This window comes from Oncorhynchus keta, chromosome 9 (assembly GCF_023373465.1).
Source record: "Oncorhynchus keta strain PuntledgeMale-10-30-2019 chromosome 9, Oket_V2, whole genome shotgun sequence".
Classification (NCBI taxonomy): domain Eukaryota; kingdom Metazoa; phylum Chordata; class Actinopteri; order Salmoniformes; family Salmonidae; genus Oncorhynchus; species Oncorhynchus keta.
In genome coordinates, this window is record NC_068429.1 from 30,291,772 (window position 1) to 30,310,089 (window position 18,318).

The 18,318-nt window shown below is 43.0% G+C and overlaps 1 protein-coding gene across 6 annotated transcripts in view; it reads right to left on the bottom strand.

Moving 5' to 3' along the window:
* Positions 1-18,318, bottom strand: part of LOC118387484 (splicing factor, suppressor of white-apricot homolog) — a 165,645-nt gene that overhangs the window by 68,253 nt on the left and 79,074 nt on the right. For all 6 annotated transcript variants that reach the window (XM_035775888.2, XM_035775889.2, XM_035775887.2 and 3 more), the window contains exons 11-12: positions 4,849-4,954; positions 2,638-2,877 (exon numbers count right to left, since the gene is read on the bottom strand). In XM_035775888.2, coding sequence (XP_035631781.1) covers positions 2,638-2,877; positions 4,849-4,954 — 346 coding nt within the window. The remainder of the gene's footprint in view (positions 1-2,637; positions 2,878-4,848; positions 4,955-18,318) is intronic.

The following is an 18,318-nucleotide window of genomic DNA, read 5'->3' on the forward strand; positions in this document are numbered from 1 at the left end:
TGGCTCTCTGTCCACTGGATGTGTACCAAACTCACTAAAAGTGGCAGTAATAAAGCCTCTCTTGAAAAAGCCAAACCTTGACCCAGAAAATATAAAAAACTATCGGCCTATATCGAATCTTCCATTCCTCTCAAAAATTATAGAGAAGGCTGTTGCGCAGCAACTCACTGCTTTCCTGAAGACAAACAATGTATACGAAATGCTTCAGTCTGGTTTTAAAACCCATCATAGCAGTGAGATTGCACTTGTGAAGGTGGTAAATTACCTTTTAATGGCGTCAGACCGAGGCTCTGCATCTGTCCTCGTGCTCCTAGACCTTAGTGATGCTTTTGATACCATCGATCACCACATTCTTTTGGAGAGATTGGAAACCCAAATTGGTCTACACAAGTTCTGGCCGGGATCAGATCTTATCTTTCGGAAAGATATCAGTTTGTCTCTGTGAATGGTTTGTCCTCTGACAAATCAACTGTACATTTCGGTGTTCCTCAAGGTTCCGTTTTAGGACCACTATTGCTTTCACTATATATTTTACCTCTTGGGGATGTCAGTCGAAAACATAATGTTAACTTTCACTGCTATGCGGATGACACACAGCTGTACATTTCAATGAAACACGGTGAAGCCCCAAAATTGCCCTCGCTACAAGCCTGTGTTTCAGACATAAGGAAGTGGATGGCTGCAAACTTTCTACTTTTAAACTCGGACAAAACAGAGATGCTTGTTCTAAGTCCCAAGAAACAAAGAGATCTTCTGTTGAATCTGACAATTAATCTTGATGGTTGTACAGTCGTCTCAAAAAAAAACTGTGAAGGACCTCGGCGTTACCCTGGACCCTGATCTCTCTTTTGACGAACATATCAAGAATGTTTCAAGGACAGCTTTTTTCCATCTACGTAACATTGCAAAAATCAGAAACTTTCTGTCCAAAAATGATGCAGAAAAATGAATCCATGCTTTTGTTAGTTATAGGTTAAACTACTGCAATGCTCTACTTTCTGGCTACCCGGATAAAGCACTAAATAAACTTCAGTTAGTGCTAAATATGGATGCTAGAATCCTGACTAGAACCAAAAGATTTGATCATATTACTCTCGTGCTAGCCTCCCTACACTGGCTTCCTGTTAAAGCAAGGGCTGAATGTTTTACTGTTAACCTACAAAGCATTACATGGGCTTGCTCCTACCTATCTTTCCGATTTGGTCCTGCCGTACATACCTACACGTACGCTACGGTCACAAGACGCAGGCCTCCTAATTGTCCCTAGAATTTCTAAGCAAACAGCTGAAGGCAGGGCTTTCTCCTATAGAGCTCACTTTTTATGGAACGGTCTGCCTACCCATGTCAGAGAAGCAAACTCGGTCTCAACCTTTAAGTCTTTACTGAAGACTCATCTCTTCAGTGGGTCATATGATTGAGTGTAGTCTGGCCCAGGAGTGGGAAGGTGAACGGAAAGGCTCTGGAGCAACGAACCACCCTTGCCGTCTCTGCCTGGCTGGTTCCCCTCTCTCCACTGGGATTCTCTGCCTCTAACCCTATTACAGGGGAGTCACTGGGGCTCTTCCATGCCGTACCTGTGAGGGGTGCGTCACTTGAGTGGGTTGAGTCACTGACGTGATCTTGCTGTCTGGGTTGGCGCTCCCCCTGGGTTGTGCCGTGGCAGAGAACTTTGTAGGCTATACTCGGCCTTGTCTCAGGATGGTAAGTTGGTGGTTGAAGATATCCCTCTAGTGGTGTGGGGGCTGTGCTTTGGCAAAGTGGGTTAGTTATATCCTTCCTGTTTGGCCCTGTCCGGGGGTACCATTGGATGGGGCTACAGTGTCTCCTGACCCCTCCTGTCTCAGCCTCTCAGCCAGTATTTATGCTGCAGTAGTTTATGTGTCGGGGGGCTAGAGTCAGTTTATTATATCTGGAGTACTTCTCCTGTCTTATCCGGTGTCCTGTATGAATATAAATATGCTCGCTCTAATTCTCTCTTTCTTTCTCTCTCAGAGGACCTGAGCCCTAGGACCATGCCTCAGGACTACCTGGCATGATGACTCCTTGCTGTCCCCAGTCCACCTGGCCGTGCTGCTGCTCCAGTTTCAACTGTTCTAACTGTGGCTATGGAACCCGGACCTGTTCACCGGACGTGCTACCTGTCTCAGACCTGCTGTTTTCAACTCTCTAGAGACAGCAGAAGTGGTAGAGATAATCTTAATGATTGGCTATGAAAAGCCAACTGACATTTACTCCTGAGCTGCTGACTTGCTGCACCCTCGACAACTACTGTGATTATTATTATTTATTTATTTATTATTCATTTATGAACATTTGAACATCTTGGCCATGTTCTGTTATAATCTCCACTCGGCACAGCCAGAAGAGGACTGGCTACCCCTCATAGCCTGGTTCCTCCCTAGGTTTCGGCCTTCCTAGGGAGTTTTTCCTAGCCACCGTGCTTCTACACCTGCATTGCTAGCTGTTTGGGGTTTTAGGCTGGGTTTCTGTACAGCACTTTGAGATATCAGCTGATGTAAGAAGGGCTATATAAATACATTTTATTTGATATTCCAAAAAAGCTTTTAGGTAAAGTAAAATAAGACGTTCCTTAATATGTAATGTTCAGCCACATTGAGACATTAAATAGCTAGCTACCTTGTTTAGCCTCCAGCTCCTCCAGGGTGAGAGTGGGTCTCTTCTCCTCGGGGGCGGGGGATGCAGGAACCTCTCTGACCACCATCTCCGCCCTGTCTCGGAGGACCTCCAGACCCTCCTCCCCCAGCAACTTGTCCAGGTCATCGTCCGAATCGTCGTCCAGCCGCACACGGTTCTTCTCCAGCGGTAGCATGTCGTTTTCTTTGGCTTTGATGGCAAAGCAGATCGGCGCAAAGGATGCTGGGAAGGAAGGCAGAGGTGAAAGAGAGAGGAGGGGGCGTTTGATTAAAGCGAGCTGTCGTTTGAGATTAAAATGTGTTCGCCGTAACAGTCACTCCTTTTACCATATACCATTAACCTTCCTCAGGCAGACAGAGTGAGTATCTCCAGCTGGGGGTTTAATGTCCTTACCATGGGCCAGACATGAGCCTCAGCCAGCCAGAATGCTTTATGAACAGCCTGTAGCCACTTAATCATAACTGCCATTTACTAGCTGATAGCTCCAAATTAAGCCACACACACACAACCAACCAACCAGCCAACCTCACACGCACGCTTGCCACACCCACGAGCAGACACAAACTGTGCCTCCATGTGTATGTTGCGTGTGTGTGTGTTTAAGCATTGCAGCTACACTGCCGATTATGCAGGTTTTCCTACTTACAAAGCATGTAGAGGTCTGTCATTTTTTATCATAGGTTCACTTCATCTGTGAGAGACAGGATCTAAAACAAAAATCCAGAAAATCACATTGTATGATTTTTAAGTAATTCATTTGCATTTTATTGCATGGCATAAGTATTTGTACATCAGAAAAGCAGAACTTAATATTTGGTACAGAAACCTTTGTTTGCAATTACAGAGATCATACGTTTCCTGTAGTTCTTGATCAGTTTTGCACACACTGCAGCAGGGATTTTGGCCCACTCCTACATACAGACCTTCTCCAGATCCTTCAGGTTTCGGGGCTGTCGCTGGGCAATACGGACTTTCAGCTCCTTCCAAAGATGTTCTATTGGGTTCAGGTCTGGAGACTGGCTAGGCCACTCCAGGACCTTGAGATGCTTCTTACAGAGCCACTCCTTAGTTGCCCTTGGCTGTGTGTTTCGGGTCGTTGTCATGCTGGAAGACCCAGCCACGACCCATCTTCAATGCTCTTACTGAGGGAAGGAGGTTGTTGGCCAAGATCTCACGATACATGGCCCCATCCATCCTCCCCTCAATACGGTGCAGTCGTCCTGTCCTCTTTGCAGAAAAGCATCCCCAAACAATGATGTTTCCACCACCATGCTTCACGGTTGGGATGGTGTTCTTGGGGTTGTACTCATCCTTCTTCCTCCAAACACGGCGAGTGGAGTTTAGACCAAAAAGCTCTATTTTTGTCTCATCAGACCACATGACCTTCTCCTATTCCTCCTCTGGATCATCCAGATGGTCATTGGCAAACTTCAGATGGGCCTGGACATGTGCTGGCTTGAGCAGGGGGACCTTGCGTGCGCTGCAGGATTTTAATCCATGACGGCGTAGTGTGTTACTAATGGTTTTCTTTGAGACTGTGGTCCCAGCTCTCTTCAGGTCATTGACTAGGTCCTGCCGTGTAGTTCTGGGCTGATCACTCACCTTCCTCATGATCATTGATGCCCCATGAGGTGAGATCTTGCATGGAGCCCCAGACCGAGGATGATTGACCATCATCTTGAACTTCTTCCATTTTCTAAAAATTGCGCCAACCGTTGTTGCCTTCTCACCAAGCTGCTTGCCTATTGTCCTGTAGCCCATCCCAGCATTGTGCAGGTCTACAATTTTATCCCTGTTGTCCTTACACAGCTCTCTGGTCTTGGCCATTGTGGAGAGGTTGGAGTCTGTTTGATTGAGTGTGTGGACAGGTGTCTTTTATACAGGTAACGAGTTCAAACAGGTGCAGTTAATACAGGTAATGAGTGGAGAACACCAGGGCTTCTTAAAGGTAGGTGATTAAATACTTATGTCATGCAATAAAATGCAAATTAATTACTTAAAAATCATACAATGTGATTTGTCTCTCACAGTTGAAGTGTACCTATGATAAACTATTACAGACCTCTACATACTTTGTAAGTAGGACAACCTGCAAAATCAGCAGTGTATCAAATACTTGTTCTCCCCACTGTATGTGTGTGTGTTGCGGGTGCGTGTATGCGCATCTGTGTCCACGTCTTCATCACGCCTTACCTTTTATTAGCCTGCCCTCCATCAATTTGTCAGAGGGACAGTTACCCATGCTGCTGCCATCAGTCTCCCCCTCTCCTGGGCCCACGCTGTCTGACGGAGAACCACACTACAGGATGGAGAGAAAGAGAGAGAGAAAGAGGGAGAAAGAGAGAGAGATTCAGCTTTCTTTCCTCAGGGCCTGGGGGTGAGACTGGGAGGCATCTTAAGAGCTCCATCCTCTTTAACAATAGAACATTCTGCAGCCCCCCCAACCAAGGAAGGCCTACAGGAGCACCTAGATCTTCTGCAAAGATTCTTTCAGACCTGGGCCCTGACAGTAAAACTCAGTAAGACAAAAATAATGGTGTTCCAAAAAAAGATCCATTTGCCAGGACCATGAATACATTTCTAGTACAGTTAAATAGTTAACACACACACACGGATGCAGCGATCTAAGACACTGCATCTCAGTGCAAGAGGCGTCACTCCAGTGCCTGGTTCAAATCTAGGCTGTATCACATCCGGCTGTGATTGGGAGTCCCATAGGGCGGCGCACAATTGGTCCAGCATCGTCCAGGCCGTCATTGTAAATAAGAAATTGTTCTTAACTGACTTGCCGTGTTATATAAAAGGTCACACACACAAGTTATTTTGTTGGCATTTCCGTATGTCCTCATTAACAATAAAACATAATCAAAACATTTCTTCCACTTTCTTGATGTGCTGTTTCATTGTTCATTTGTTCAGTAATTTAATTCTCAACCAGGATTTCTATAGAACGCCGTTTGGGTCTATGCGTCTCAAATAACACTATTTGACGTGTCAAATAAGCTTGTTGACCAATCAGGACCTGAATATGACTGCACGTCACATAATAATTTTACACGTTCATTCATTTTTTAAGTAGTTATTACACAGATTACACTAGCACTCGTATTTCATATGTCACAACGGTTCATGTATGATATGATGACCTACGGTGCTGGTCATAAAAAAAGCTAGATAGCTTTTGGATGCAAACAATCTTCTTCCCCCAAAACATAGCAAAATGACAATCTGTTTCAGTAGCTATAGTTTGCTAGCTAACTATATAGCTACGTGTCATCATCTAAAATAACCCTAATTTATAAGACAGTTCTTATTTGAGTAATAAGCTAGCCACAATAAGGATTAGCGACAATAGTGGACTTTGTGGTTAGCCTTCAAAATAAAAGTACGGGATAATTCTACTATTTGTATTCATTTGCATCACTGAACCACAAATTCCACTATTGTGCCTAATCCTTATTGTGGCTAGCTTCACAACACATAACCCGGTCCGGTCGACCCCCACTATCCAGATGAAGCTAGTTGGCTGCTTAGAACGTTAGCTTGGGCAACAAGCTTAAGTAGCTGGCTAGCTATTTATTTTAATGAACTGAAGTTCAATTTCAATAGGCGAACAACAAGTGGCAACCTCGCTAATACTTACTCACAAGGATTCCTAAATCCTTGCTAAGAATAATGAAAATGACTGCAGTGTCTACTGGCCATTGTTTTCAGGCTGGTTGTATTGGTGCTAGCTAGGTACGAAGCTAAAGCTAGCTACCCCAGAAGTTGCTGTCGTACAAATGATGCTTTATTACCAACGCGGTATTGTAAACACATCGTTCGTGGCCGGTGTTTGCAAACTTTTTTTGTACAGCTTTGACAGTGCTACTGTATCTTTTTTGGCACGCAAAGACACAAACGGCGCTCCATAGTATGCATGTTGTGAAGCTAATAGCAGTGACGCTATTACTATGTAACTCTGGTTGGGCAACATCCGAAAAATAGCGCACTTGGTAGTGTGTACCGGTGCTCGATCAGTCGGCCAAAGCCAACATCACCCACGACAGAGAACGGTTGATTGTCAAGCGGAATGAATTCCATTATGTTGGCTTTAATGGATGTCTCGCTGAAATGTTCTTACTCTTTCAAATGACTGCTAGATCCACACAGCAGACATTGTGGGCTAGGTTAGGAATGCTGTGATGCACGTGTAGCGCAACATTTTTCATGGTGTCAGTACGTAATGTACTTACTTTATATAGGTATGCACGGTAGCGTTGACATCAGGCTTCAACATCGGCGTTAAACTAGACATCGGGCCAATACTGATAATGGCATTTTTAGCTAATATCGGCCGATTCCGACATGTTCACCGATATATGGTGCATCCCTAATCAGCACCACAGTTAACTTCCACAAAGCTATGAACGATCTGAGAAACAAGGCAAGAAGGGCCTTATAAGCCATCAAAAGGAAAATACAATTTGGCATCCAAATTCGGATCTGGCTGAAAATACTTCAAATCAGTTATAGTCCTCTATGGTTGTGAGGTCTGGGGTCAGCTCAATACCAAGAATTCACAAAATGGGGCAAACACCAAATTGAGACTGCATGCAGAATTCGGCAAAAATCAAATCAAATTTATTGATATAGCACTTCGTAAATCAGCTGATATCGCAAAGTGCTGTACAGTAAACCAGCCTAAAACCCCAAACAGCTAGCAATGCAGGTGTAGAAGCACGGTGGCTAGGAAAAACTCCCTAGAAAGGCAAAAACAATCTGTGTACAACGTAAAACACCAAATAATGCATGCAGAGCAGAATTAGGATGATTCGCGCTAATTATCAAAATCCAGAAAATAACAATTAACATCTAAAGCCACCTAAAAATAAGTGATTATCAAACCTTCCATAACAAAGCCCACACCTGCAGGAGAGATGAATCTCAGCCAGCTGTTACAGGGACTCTGTTCACAAACAAACCCCACAAAGCTCCAGGACAGCATACAAATTTGACCCAACCAAATCATGAGAAAACAAAAAGATATTTAACTTGACACGTTGGAAAGAATAATAAAAGGTGCACAAACTGTAATACTAGTTGGCCCTAAACAGAGAGTACACCGTAGCAGAATACCTGAACACTGTGACTGATCCAAAATTAAGGAAAGCTTTGATTATGTACAGACTCAGTGAGCATAGCCTTTCTATTGAGATCCACAAAGAATTTGAAAACAAACTCCCATATCTATCAGGTGAAATACCACATTGTGCACCACAGCAGCAAGATGTGTTGACCTGTTGGCACAAGAAAAGGGCAACCAGTGAAGAACAAACATCAGTCTGAATAAAACCTATATGTATCTGTTTATTTTCCATTTCATATTTCAACTATTTGCACATTGTTTCATCACTAAACATAGTCAATAATATAGTATTTGAAATGTCTAAATTTTCTTTTAAAACTTTACTGTTAGAGTATTTCAATTGTTTATTTCACTTTTGTTTATTGTCTATTCCAATGCTTTGGCAATGAAAACATGTTCCCCATGCCAATGAAGCCCTTTGAATTGAGATGGAGAGTTATTTTAAGAACAAAGTGCTCGGGGTCGTCCTAAGAATAAAAAATTAGAACATGCCAGATACAATACTGTACCGTTTTAGACCTCATCAATTAGTGAAGTGAAAATGATTTAGAACTTACAAGGGTGGTGCTTTTTATATTTAATTCGAAATCCATTTATGTCTGTTTCTGCATTGTAGTTTTAAGACGCTTTGTACTTATGACACTTTGTGCTAAGGCTAAGTGATGTCTGCATGCTATTTGTTTGTTTGGGATTGGGTTTAAAAGTTGACAATCAAAAATAGATGCAAGTGAGGCACAGTGAGGGTTGGTTGCAGGCTGAACGGTAAGGGAAAGCCATTTCACACTACGTAGGGCCAATCACTCCTCTCCCCCACTCTCTGTCGGCCTGGTTCTCATTGGAATGCTCTGCCCGCTCTGTGCACCGTTTACTACGGGACACTGATGGAGGGGTTTAATCATAGCAACATACCTTGGTGGAGGGACCAATGGACAGCCAGTTTGACATGGCCCAGTCAGAGTGGGGAGAACACATGCTTCATGTCTCCTCCTCTGAATACAGTCTCTAAGTCTTAACATGCCAGCTCACTATATTTTTTTAATTGAACCTTTATTTAACTAGGCAAGTCAGTTTAGAACAAATTCTTAGTTACAATGACGGCCTACCAAATGGCAAAAGGCCCCCTGAGGAGACGAGAGCTGGGATTATAAATAATTTACAAATATAAATCACGACAAGAGAGACAATACAACACTACATAAAGAGAGACCTAAGACAACGTAGCAAGGCAGCAACAACATGGCACAAACATTGGGCACAGACAACAGAACAAGGGGCAGGAAGGTAGAGACAACAATACAGAGACCGAGGAGGAAAGGGACTGGCCTGAGCACCAGATCGGAGAACATGTTTTATGTTAGCGAATAGTCATCACTAGCTTGCTAGTAGGTATATGAAAGGAAGAGTCTGGACTTCAGGCTAGCCGTTAAGAGACAAGAAAACAATACGTAGGCTATTTTCTCCCACATCTCCTTACATGAGGATAGACTAGACACTCATAATCCTACTTCATATTTTAGGCATGATGTCATGATTGGTGGGCAATAGGTCTGACAAGGCTGCCCTTGTAGCAGCAGCAAGTGTTTCTGATTAATAACCATTGCCATGATAGTGGGTGTTAACATTTAAATAAGACCCAGCCCTGAAATAAAACATAGGCTGAAAAGAATTTGCACGTAATCTCGTAGGAAAAGACATGCAAGACTCACAGAAACAGAAACATCCAAAGTCACACATTCTGATTTGGCACTTCAAGCCAAAATATACCATACTTTGACTGAAAACAATGATTTATTGAGTTACATCATTGTGGAACATCATGGGTAGGCTTTGGCCATCGTCTCTCCGCTCAAAAAAGGGGATTTCTACTGGTGTGGGCATTTAAAGTCGCTGTCTGACAAGTCCTGATGGACTTCTGGCGCTTTCAGGACAACTGGGTACTCAGGAAAAAAAAATAGACCAAATCATGACGGTTGTGATGTTCAAGTCATTTCTAGAAAGATACCAGAGTTTCTGACTTGGAATTCCGATTTGGATGACTGTTCAAAACTATATTTCCCCAGTCTGAGATTATTTTTTTCCAGAGTTCCCAGTTATGATGAATACACTGAAGTCAGAAGTTTCCAAGTTCCCAATTGTCCATGTAAGTCAGTACTGACTTACCATACCTCATTAACAGGGGCCTGAGGTGAGAAAAAAATACATACGGGATCTGAATGCATCAAACATCATATGTCATCCCACAGTGTCTAAGAGAGGTGGTGCTACTACCTCAACTAAGGAACTGGGACACACAAAAAAAAAAAAGGAAAGAGAAACGAATAGGAAAGCTAAAGAAAGGAGAGAGAATTAACTGAACCACTTGTGTTCAGGGACGCGTAGGTGTTCCCCCTCGTTTTGGCCCTTCAAAGGCTCTCTTACGTACCGGCAGAGCAGAGCCACACAGATGCAGGCACAAATCAAGAACAATGGTTTCTGCCACGAGACTAACCTTGCTTTAAAGTCAGGCGGGAGAACGAATGGCTTAAGGAAGGTAATGAATTGACCCCCGTCACTGGAGCGGAGAGAGAGAGGAAGGGGGGAGTGGGGAGGGAGAGGAGTGGGCATAGTACTCACTCCTGTGGATCAGAGACTTTACATACCTTAAGGGAAGAATTCGGCAGTACCTGTATGGTTAGTGAGAAAGTCCATATTGCAAATGTACGGTCCCTTACTAGACGTCCGAAATCGTTTGTAAAATTCGCGGACGGCGTCGGGCCGAGCGGCAGGGCCGGACCTACCAGGAAGTCATCAAATGAACGTTGTCGGACATTCGGTTTCCGTTTTAAAAAAATAATAAGATTTATGTCATTTTTCCCATGTCCCGGAAATTCCCACAAGAGGGCATAAGCAATCATATGGCTATTGCTACAAAACATCACGATTCACGACGGGGCCTTATCTCGAAAACTGAAAATATTTAGAAGCCGAAACTCGGTGAGCGTAGGGGCGGCATAATGGGCAGTTGGCCCCGAACAAGATGGCGTCTAGGCCTCAACGGTTTTTGAGTTATGGCCATTTATCTGGGATTAAAGGTCCAAAATGAAAATAGAGAAATTATTTTTCCACTTCACGTCAAAGTCAAGGAGCCTCCGGTGTCAATAAAAAAGAACCAGCCATTTATCTATCGTCATTTAAGAGAAATCGTACAACGACACCTTGGTGATGTTCACGGATAGGTGTTTTTTTTTTTTCAACGGTTACAGATCCAGTTGCAGGTTGTTCTTACGAATCTTTTTAAAGTGTGCTGCGGAGCTCTGCGAGATTTCTGTGATTTTCTATGATTTTCTGAAATAACACACACTCACTAAACCCTCCGTAAATAACTCAGTTCTTAACGTAAAGACTTAAAACTCGGGATTCTGTAAAGGCATACCCCAATCATGATATGAGTTTATTTATAGCTTCCTGTGCCAACCGGAAGTGCCTTTAATGGTGTCACAGTGGCAGTTTCCATGGGTTAAAAAGGTCAGATCTTTTCAAAACTTCATATGTGTGACTAGGTAACCCTCATGAACTGTAAATCAGTCATTTCTCCCAGCAGATGTCAAAGAAAAGCTCTCACACGCACACACAGCAAGGATGGAGTGAAAAAGTGCGGTTCTTAAAGACACAGAGAGCAGGCAATGGCATAAACATAATGTCTAGGCCGTGCCGAGTTCAACGAGATATCCCGCTTGACCGTAGCTCGCTCGGTCTGAGCGCAGCGACCATTAGAAAAGTAGGCCCAAAATGAAGCCTGCCCCACAACGTCATTTGCTTTTGGGTGACAGTGAGAGAACCGTTAGGGTGAGAAGCACAATTCGACCTCAGGTATGTTCCTAAGGTCCTTCCGATCCGTGCAAGCCTAACGTTGACAGTGTGGCATTAACCCTTAATAGTTAAAAGATGGTGTTTACTTCAAATAGTTTGCATTGACTTCTCTCCCCATAGGAATACATTGCCTGCACCCCTAAATTCAACCTGAAGTCTATATGGGTTATGAATGCCGTATGAACCTGTCTTTGATAACAGTCCATCAGGCCAGTATGAGGTCTACCTGTGTTGATTCTAAGCTTCCTGGACCAACCGGAAGTGGTTAAAATCACCCTAAAAGTGTTTTTCCATTACCTGCCTGCAGTTTGATAGACATAGTGCATTCAACCCTGTGTAAATCAGTCAATTCTTAACGTAAGGACTTAAAACACAGGATTCTGTAAAAGCATAGCCCAGTGAGGATATGTGTTGACTTATAGCTTCCTGTGCCAACCGGAAGTGCCTTAATTGGTGTCTCAGGGGCTGTTTCGAGGGGTTAAAAAAGTCAGATCTGTCCAAAACTTCATATGTGTGATTAGGCAACCCCATGAACTGTAAATCAGTCATTTTTCCCATAAAATTTCAAAGGAAAACTAAATCACACAGACACACAACTTGGAAGGAGGGACGTATTGGGGTTTGTAGAGACAGACAGTGCCTCCAATAGTTAGCTTTGTTCGAGCTAAAAAAGAACCGTCAGACCTAGAGTTCCGAAACTTTAGAAACCTGTTCTAGACCTCGGGTCGATAGTGCGTGGTGAGTTAGGTGGCTCTAGAAGGTTCTCGGACCGAGAAATAGCCTCGTACATTTGCAATGATTTCAATTCATTTTGACCATTACGAAAATGGCGACATTTAGAAAAGTCTCAGAGACACAAGACTAGGTGCATTGGAACCGGCTCGGCCCATAGAGACGGACCCCAACGTTTCGGTCCGATAGCTCATTCAAGGACCCCATAGCAAGGCATGGAAAAAGTGGATTTTCAGCACCAATTAGGGTTTTACTCGGGCACCGAAGGACCTATCGAGCCGAAACTCGGGATTCGGGGTCGCCTCACATAGGCCTTCACATAATGTCTGACCTGGACCCGCAGCTAGAACGTAACTATGTGTTTTACGTTTTTATTATGTTTTAAACTAATGGCGCTGTGAATTATGGGCCTGCTCTGACATATGTGATAGTTGGCTTCTAAATGAGTTGGAAAAAGTGGGTTTGGTGTCAATTGGTATCAGTTTGGTGTCAGAATGACATCTAATTGACTGGTGGACACTGACTTGCTAGTTGACTTTTGTACATTAGCAATATGTTTAAACGGAGAGGGACCATCACCAAAATGGCATTCTGAAATCAACACAAAAATGGCATCACCATAGTCTCCAGGCTGTGCAGAGTTCAACGAGACGCCCGCTTGACCGTAGCTCGCTCTGAGTGCAGCGACCTTGAAAAAAGAAGGCGCAAAGGAAGCCTGGCCCTCAATGTCATTTGCTTTTGGGTGACAGTGAGAGAACCGTTAGGGTGAGAAGCACAATTCGACCTCAGGTACGTTCCTGAGGTCCTCCCGATCCGTGCAAGCCTAACCTTGACCGTGTGGCATTAACCCTTAATAGTTAAAAGAAGGTGTTTACTTCAAAGAGTTTGCATTGACTTCTCTCCCCATAGGAATACATTGCCTTTACCCCTAAATTCAACCTGAAGTCTATATGGGTTATGAATGACTTATGAACCTGTCTTTGGTAACAGTCCATCAGGCCAGTATGAGGTCTACCTGTGTTGATTCTAAGCTTCCTGAAGCAACCGGAAGTGGTTAAAATCACCTTAAAGTGTTTTTCCATTACACTGCCTGCAGTTTGATAGACATAGTGCATTCAACCCTGTGTAAATCAGTCAATTCTTAACTTAAAGACTTAAAACTCAGGATTCTGTAAAAGCATAGCCCAGTGAAGACATATGTTTACTTATAGCTTCCTGTGACAACCGGAAGTGCCTTAATTGGTGTCTCAGGGGCTGTTTTGAAGGGTTAGAAAAGTCAGATCTTTTCAAAACTTCATATGTGTGACCAGGTAACCCTCCTGAACTGTAAATCAGTCATTTCTCCCAGCAGATGTCAAAGAAAAGCTCTCACACGCACACACAGCAAGGATGGAGTGAAAAGTGTGGTTCTTAAAGACACAGAGAGCAGGCAATGGCATAAACATAATGTCTAGGCCGTGCCGAGTTCAACGAGATATCCCGCTTGACCGTAGCTCGCTCGGTCTGAGCGCAGCGACCATTAGAAAAGTAGGCCCAAAATGAAGCCTGCCCCACAACGTCATTTGCTTTTGGGTGACAGTGAGAGAACCGTTAGGGTGAGAAGCACAATTCGACCTCAGGTACGTTCCTAAGGTCCTTCCGATCCGTGCAAGCCTAACCTTGACCGTGTGGCATTAACCCTTAATAGTTAAAAGAAGGTGTTTACTTCAAATAGTTTGCATTGATTTCTCTCCCCATAGGAATACATTGCCTGCACCCCTAAATTCAACCTGAAGTCTATATGGGTTATGAATGCCGTATGAACCTGTCTTTGGTAACAGTCCATCAGGCCAGTATGAGGTCTACCTGTGTTGATTCTAGGCTTCCTGGACCAACCGGAAGTGGTTAAAATCACCCTAAAATTGTTTTTCCATTACCTGCCTGCAGTTTGATAGACATAGTGCATTCAACCCTGTGTAAATCAGTCAATTCTTAACGTAAGGACTTAAAACTCAGGATTCTGTAAGTTTCTATGTCAATCAAGACATGGGTTTACTTATAGCTTCCTGTGCCAACCGGAAGTGCCTTTAATGATGTCACAGTGGCAGTTTCCAAGGGTTAAAAAGGTCAGATCTTTTCAAAACTTCATATGTGTGACTAGGTAACCCTCATGAACTGTAAATCAGTCATTTCTCCCAACAGATGTCAAAGAAAAGCTCTCACACGCACACACAGCAAGGCTGGAGTGAAAAAGTGCGGTTCTCAAAGACACAGAGAGCAGGCAATGGCATAAACATAATCTCTAGGCCGTGCCGAGTTCAACGAGATATCCCGCTTGACCGTAGCTCGCTCGGTCTGAGCGCAGCGACCATTAGAAAAGTAGGCCCAAAATGAAGCCTGCCCCACAACGTCATTTGCTTTTGGGTGACAGTGAGAGAACCGTTAGGGTGAGAAGCACAATTCGACCTCAGGTACGTTCCTAAGGTCCTTCCGATCCGTGCAAGCCTAACGTTGACCGTGTGGCATTAACCCTTAATAGTTAAAAGAAGGTGTTTACTTCAAATAGTTTGCATTGACTTCTCTCCCCATAGGAATACATTGCCTGCACCCCTAAATTCAACCTGAAGTCTATATGGGTTATGAATGCCGTATGAACCTGTCTTTGATAACAGTCCATCAGGCCAGTATGAGGTCTACCTGTGTTGATTCTAAGCTTCCTGGACCAACCGGAAGTGGTTAAAATCACCCTAAAAGTGTTTTTCCATTACCTGCCTGCAGTTTGATAGACATAGTGCATTCAACCCTGTGTAAATCAGTCAATTCTTAACGTAAGGACTTAAAACACAGGATTCTGTAAAAGCATAGCCCAGTGAGGATATGTGTTGACTTATAGCTTCCTGTGCCAACCGGAAGTGCCTTAATTGGTGTCTCAGGGGCTGTTTCGAGGGGTTAAAAAGTCAGATCTGTCCAAAACTTCATATGTGTGATTAGGCAACCCCCATGAACTGTAAATCAGTCATTTTTCCCATAAAATTTCAAAGGAAAACTAAATCACACAGACACACAACTTGGAAGGAGGGACGTATTGGGGGTTGTAGAGACAGACAGTGCCTCCAATAGTTAGCTTTGTTCGAGCTAAAAAGAACCGTCAGACCTAGAGTTCCGAAACTTTAGAAACCTGTTCTAGACCTCGGGTCGATAGTGCGTGGTGAGTTAGGTGGCTCTAGAAGGTTCTCGGACCGAGAAATAGCCTCGTACATTTGCAATGATTTCAATTCATTTTGACCATTACGAAAATGGCGACATTTAGAAAAGTCTCAGAGACACAAGACTAGGTGCATTGGAACCGGCTCGGCCCATAGAGACGGACCCCAACGTTTCGGTCCGATAGCTCATTCAAGGACCCCATAGCAAGGCATGGAAAAAGTGGATTTTCAGCACCAATTAGGGTTTTACTCGGGCACCGAAGGACCTATCGAGCCGAAACTCGGGATTCGGGGTCGCCTCACATAGGCCTTCACATAATGTCTGACCTGGACCCGCAGCTAGAACGTAACTATGTGTTTTACGTTTTTATTATGTTTTAAACTAAAGGCGCTGTGAATTATGGGCCTGCTCTGACATATATGATAGTTGGCTTCTAAATGAGTTGGAAAAAGTGGGTTTGGTGTCAATTGGTATCAGTTTGGTGTCAAAATGACATCTAATTGACTGATGGACACTGACTTGCTAGTTGACTTTTGTACATTAGCAATATGTTTAAACGGAGAGGGACCATCACCAAAAGTGACATTCTGAAATCAACCCTAACGAGCCATGGAGATGAACCAGAATCACTGCCCAGCTATCCCGAGTTCATCGGGCCAGTCAATTCACATTCCTGCAGGATTTTTATAGCATGACAAATTCGTGATGGTACCTGCCCATTGAACCATATTGCAAATGCACAGTGACTTTGCAAAAGTGAGAAAACATAAACAAATGGACATGATGAAATCAACACAACGAGTGATGGAAATGTACAACTATCACTGCTCAGCCATCCTGTGTTCATCAGACCAGTCAATTTTGCATTTTTGAGCATGTCAAATTTCATATGGTAAATGCACATTGAAACATATTGCAAATGCGCGCGCACTTGCAATATGATTCTATAGTGTAAAAACATCACCTAATGGACATGATGAAATCAACACAACGAGTGATGGAAATGTACAACTATCACTGCTCGGCCATCCTGTGTCCATCAGACCAGTCAATTTTGCATTTTTGAGCATGTCAAATTTCATATGGTAAATGCACATTGAAACATATTGCAAATGCGCGCGCACTTGCAATATGATTCTATAGTGAAAAACATCACCTAATGGACATGATGAAATCAACACAACGAGTGATGGAAATGTACAACTATCACTGCTCGGCCATCCTGTGTCCATCAGACCAGTCAATTTTGCATTTTTGAGCATGTCAAATTTCATATGGTAAATGCACATTGAAACATATTGCAAATGCACGCGCATTTGCAATATGATTCTATAGTGAAAAAACATCACCTAATGGACATGATGAAATCAACACAACGAGTGATGGAAATGTACAACTATCACTGCTCGGCCATCCTGTGTCCATCAGACCAGTCAATTTTGCATTTTTGAGCATGTCAAATTTCATATGGTAAATGCATTGAAACATATTGCAAATGCGCGCGCACTTGCAATATGATTCTATAGTGAAAAACATCACCTAATGGACATGATGAAATCAACACAACGAGTGATGGAAATGTACAACTATCACTGCTCGGCCATCCTGTGTCCATCAGACCAGTCAATTTTGCATTTTTGAGCATTTCAAATTTCATATGGTAAATGCACATTGAAACATATTGCAAATGCGCGCGCACTTGCAATATGATTCTATAGTGTAAAAACATCACCTAATGGACATGATGAAATCAACACAACGAGTGATGGAAATGTACAACTATCACTGCCCGGCCATCCTGTGTTCCCATAGCGAGCATTAATATCAGAATGACCGGTAAATGCATTTACAACCATATTTTTAATTTTTGGGTTACCAGTTGCACAACAATGCACGTGCATTTGCAATATGATTCTATAGTGAAAAAACATCACCTAATGGACATGATGAAATCAACACAACAAGTGATGGAAATGTACAACTATCACTGCTCGGCCATCCTGTGTTCATCAGACCAGTCAATTTCACATTCCTGCAGGATTTTTGATAGCATGACAAATTCGTGATGGTACCTGCCCATTGAACCATATTGCAAATGCACAGTGACTTTGCAAAAGTGAGAAAACATAAACAAATGGACATGATGAAATCAACACAACAGGTGATGGAAATGTACAACTATCACTGCTCAGCCATCCTGTGTTCATCAGACCAGTCAATTTTGCATTTTTGAGCATGTCAAATTTCATATGGTAAATGCACATTGAAACATATTGCAAATGCGCGTGCACTTGCAATATGATTCTATAGTGAAAAAACATCACCTAATGGACATGATGAAATCAACACAACGAGTGATGGAAATGTACAACTATCACTGCTCGGCCATCCTGTGTCCATCAGACCAGTCAATTTTGCATTTTTGAGCATTTCAAATTTCATATGGTAAATGCACATTGAAACATATTGCAAATGCGCGCACTTGCAATATGATTCTATAGTGTAAAAACATCACCTAATGGACATGATGAAATCAACACAACGAGTGATGGAAATGTACAACTATCACTGCTCGGCCATCCTGTGTCCATCAGACCAGTCAATTTTTTGCATTTTTGAGCATTTCAAATTTCATATGGTAAATGCACATTGAAACATATTGCAAATGCGCGCACTTGCAATATGATTCTATAGTGAAAAACATCACCTAATGGACATGATGAAATCAACACAACGAGTGATGGAAATGTACAACTATCACTGCTCGG